This window comes from Trypanosoma conorhini (assembly GCF_003719485.1).
Source record: "Trypanosoma conorhini strain 025E chromosome Unknown Tco_14.4_contig_00338, whole genome shotgun sequence".
Taxonomy (NCBI): Eukaryota; Euglenozoa; class Kinetoplastea; order Trypanosomatida; family Trypanosomatidae; genus Trypanosoma; species Trypanosoma conorhini.
Window position 1 is genome coordinate 1 of NW_021704426.1, and position 3,979 is coordinate 3,979.

General features: G+C 52.1%; 1 protein-coding gene across 1 annotated transcript, besides 6 other annotated features; it reads left to right on the forward strand.

Annotated features, from left to right (window-relative positions):
* Nucleotides 1-1,225: 1,225 nt before the first annotated feature.
* Nucleotides 1,226-1,252: a microsatellite.
* A 59-nt stretch (nt 1,253-1,311) lies between these two features.
* Tco025E_05625 (eukaryotic translation initiation factor eIF-4E) lies at nt 1,312-2,097 on the forward strand (the record flags this gene model as incomplete). Its single annotated transcript, XM_029372518.1, has 1 exon — nt 1,312-2,097. The coding sequence occupies one exon, from the start codon at nt 1,312-1,314 to the stop codon at nt 2,095-2,097; it is 786 nt and encodes a 261-aa protein (XP_029227362.1).
* Nucleotides 2,098-2,296: 199 nt separating this feature from the next.
* Nucleotides 2,297-2,336: a microsatellite.
* A 533-nt stretch (nt 2,337-2,869) lies between these two features.
* Nucleotides 2,870-2,880: a microsatellite.
* Nucleotides 2,881-2,917: a microsatellite.
* Nucleotides 2,918-2,935: a microsatellite.
* Nucleotides 2,936-3,840: 905 nt separating this feature from the next.
* Nucleotides 3,841-3,877: a sequence feature (A-rich).
* The last annotated feature ends 102 nt before the right edge of the window (nt 3,878-3,979 follow it).

Below are 3,979 nucleotides of genomic sequence, written 5' to 3' on the forward strand. Positions count from 1 at the left end.
AGAGAAGCCTTCCCGTGATACTCTCGAAAAGTGAATGTACGTCCTGCGCTACTCCTCTCTGCCCCACAATTCCCTCCCTTTTTTTTTTGTCGCAATTGCCTTTTTTTCTTTTTCTTTTTTTCTATCCCCCCTTTCTGCGTGTGCGAAGTAGAGAGGGCGACAGAGTGGGGGGGGGGGGGGCGAGGGTGAAAGCTGCTGCCGCTGTTGCTTTCTCATCATTTGTTTACACATCCTTTTTCTTGAGCTTGCTATCCATTCCAAGGGCGCGTTGGCTCTCACACTGCGCGACGAAAATGGGAGATGTTTACTATTGCGCGCCTCTTGCCGCTCGCGTGCGTCCAACGCGGTGGAAAAGAGACCAGCCAACAACAAAAGTAAAGGTTAAAAAATCAAAAGAGATAGGAGCATAATTACTCTTACAGTCAACGTTTTTTTGTTTTTGTTTTTTTGGCTCGAAATTTCTGCGCGCCCCTGTGGATCTTTCTTTTTCCCCAAGGTTGTTGGAGGCACAGGCACCCACACATAGAGGGGTAGAGAAAGAAATGACGAGGGAGGGGTGACTGGGCCCGTCCATTTTGTTTCCCCCGCAGCCGGGCTTAGCGGACTATGGGCGTGAGGAGAGGACGAAGCAGAAACTGGGGGGAAGGCACTTGGGCAACGCACGTGTCGCATCGGGTCACTGCCTGGCGTCACACGGCGGCATGAATGCAGGCGTCAGGGTACAGTAAATTACTGGCGTCTCACCCGTGTTGGGGAGCTGTTGTGCGAGAAGCAGCAGGAGTTTGCATTACCGCCGTCGTAATGCGTGCCCGCCAGGTATATGACACAACACAGCAAGGTCCATTCCGCGTACTTGCGTAGAAGCTGTCATCAGATACCGGTGTAACGGGAGATAGGGCGGATAATCCAAAATATATATATATATAATAATGCAACAGGAGCATAGTTTGAGGGTATGATGTTTACCTGCAACCCGAGTACAGTCGTCCTGTGGTAAAGATCGCGGAGAAATTGGGGTCAGTAAGACGCATTTTTAGCAATCAGTTTTTTTTAATTTTCTTGAATGGGCTATTACCGGCTTACTTTAGGGGGCGGTGTTTATTCCGCTGTGGGGAGTTGGATGCATTTTCCCATGCTTGTTTCTTCACCTCTCTTTGCATGCACTCTGTGTGCGGCCGGGAGTGGCGTGGGGCGAGGCGGTTCACTTTGGTTTTATTATGTCTCCTTTTTTTATTTTTTATTTTCTTTTTTTGCGAGCTGCCTTGACTTGTTAAGTTTGCTGCCTATTCCGTATTCGGTAGAAGTTGTTTGATGTCGGAGGAGAAGTTGAGGGAGGCGAGAGCAGAGTCGGCCGCCAACAGCGCCGCTGTCACGGATGGCGCCGAGACGAAGCTGGTCGTGCCTCGCAGCTTGGAGGCAGCGTCGAAGAAGCATCCGCTAAACACGTCGTGGACCTTGTGGTACGACTCTATTTCCACGTACGACAGTGAGCGGTGGGAGCTGTCCCTGGTGGAGGTGATGACGGTACGTACCGTGGAGGAGTTCTTTACGATGCTGCACTACTGCAAGCCGCCGCACGTGCTTCGCGTGTCGGCCCAGTACCACTTCTTCCGTGAGGGTGTGAAGCCGATGTGGGAGGATCCGAGGAACAAGGCCGGCGGGAAACTGTGGATTAGCCTGGACGACAAGACAGTTGGCGATGCCGGAAAGAAGTGGGAAAATGCCACCACGGCGGCGGCGGCGGCAGGTGGAGAGAAGGACGGCACAAGCGTCGGCACCAACAACAGCGGTAGTAATCACGGCGCCAAGGTCAAGAAGGACGAGCATGAGGCGGAGAAGAAGCCGGAGTTGGACGCAATGTGGGAGAATTTGCTGATGGCCATGGTGGGGGAGTACCTCGACCCGGAGCCGGACGGGGAGCACATCATGGGGTTGGTCTTGTCCAGGCGCAAGTACCACAACCGCATTGCCCTTTGGCTGCGTGACGCCTCCGCCAGCGAGGCGGTTGCCAGGATCGAGAAGAGGCTAGTGAAGGAGGCCGGCCTGCCGCCGTCGGTGAAGCTGATCTTCACTCCCCACAGCACCGGGAAGATGTAAAGGGGGAGCGGGAGCGGGGGAGGATTGAGGAAAAGCAACAGCAAGACGAAGGGATATACTGAACGCAGGAATGAATAGCGTTGGCCCTAGGGAAGTGCATGGAGGGGGAGCGGGGGGCTCCAACACCTCAAGGAAAGGGAGAAGCAGGCGGGTCGTGTTGAGGGGTGACAGTGACCAAGCGAAAGAAGGATGGAAAAAGTTTTTTTTGTTTGTGTGTTGTTGTTGTTTTTTTTATATTTGAGGAGGAGGAGGAGGGCAGCCAAAGGAGGGCTGGGAATGAAAACGAAGGCAAAAAAAAAAAAGCAATGGCACGCGCACACCTACGCTCGTGCACGTGCGCGCAGATGCATACATAACCACAACGAAGAAGCACGATGGAACACAAAGGGACGAAAATGAAAAAGCATTGAAGCAGAAGGAGGGAAGTGGCGTCAGCAGAGGCGCGATGCGCCTGCAACCGCGAAGAACAGGGCAGATGGCGACTGGTTGTCGGCTTTCATTCCTTCCCTCTTTTCTTCTTTTCCGTATGTCTCTTCTCGCCGTGTATTTTGCTGGGTATAGGTTGGTCACGAAAGGGAATGAGGTGCGGGGAACCATTCAAGTTATTTACTCCATAAAAAAAAATGAAGAAATGTGTGATGTGATTTCATCCTTCTTGTTTTCTCAGGCGCACGCCCGGACACGCGCCTCAGTTCCATCTATCCGCCCTGGATTTATTTCCTTTCGACATGTTCCCTCCGCGACATTCTTTTTTTCGTTTGTCTTTTCTCGCTGCTGTTGCAGGTGCGTTTTTTTTTGTTTCTGTGTGTCTGTGTGTGTGCCGCCGATGCTGTTGCTGCAGCAGCACATACAGCCGCACTGTTTTCTTCTTGTTTTTACGCCGCTGCTGCGGTTTTGTTGTTTCACGGAGCCCGTGGATGCCGGGGGCGGGCGGCAGAGAAGAAGAGCGGGGGAGGAAGCGGAGGTGCGGGCGGGCCCCCCGGCAGGCGCGGAGTGCAACAAAGAGGGAGAGAGAAAAGAAAAAAAAGGGGGGGAGGGGGTTTAGGGAAGCCGCGGCGCGCGAGGAGGTGACACGCACGCAAAATGAAAATGATTTAACTATAATAATAAAATGAAAAAGGCAGGGCATGCCAGGAGGGGGAAAAAAGAAAAAAACTAGGGGGCACAAATCCAGCAAATGGTACAACAGCAGGTGTGCGGCAATAGATCAAGGAACTGCCTTGTCTGCTGCTTCTTCTTTCGTTTGTGTGACTGCCCTTGTGCCGGTGGCCGAAATCATTGCGCCACGTTGCGCTGCGTGCTGAAGGGGGAGGAGAGCTGTGTGATAACTACACTTGTCGCAGGCAATGACTGTCTGCGTCTTGTTGTAGGCCTTCCAGTAGTGCAATGAATTTGTCCTTGTTTGTAGTGGAGTTTTGGCGATTGCCGCCGGGAACTGAAAGCAAAGGGTTCTCTGCGTCTGTATGTGAGTGTTGGGGGGCTCAGTTCCACTTGCGCCAGTTTGCTCTTTGAGGTCCTGCGCCCTCTTGACCGCCGCTTTTTTTTTTGTTTCCGGTTCGCCCCAACCACGCGGCACACATGCGCGACTTCGCTGCGTCCTCTTCTCTCTTTTTTTGTGTGCGTGTTGTGCTTCTCCGCATCTCCCATCAAAGTTGACGCTTTCTTCTGCTTCTCTTAGCGTCATGCGGAGGCAGGGTGGAAAAAACAGCAACGGAGTATATATTTACTTATTTTTTACATATTAAAGGAAAAGAAGAAGAAAAAAACAGAAAAAGGAAAATTGTATTTCTCCGGGGGGTATGTGCTACGAATACTTCTTTTTAATTAACATGCACATACACTCGCAAACGGGATAACAGCCAGGGCGTCGTGGGACACCTGC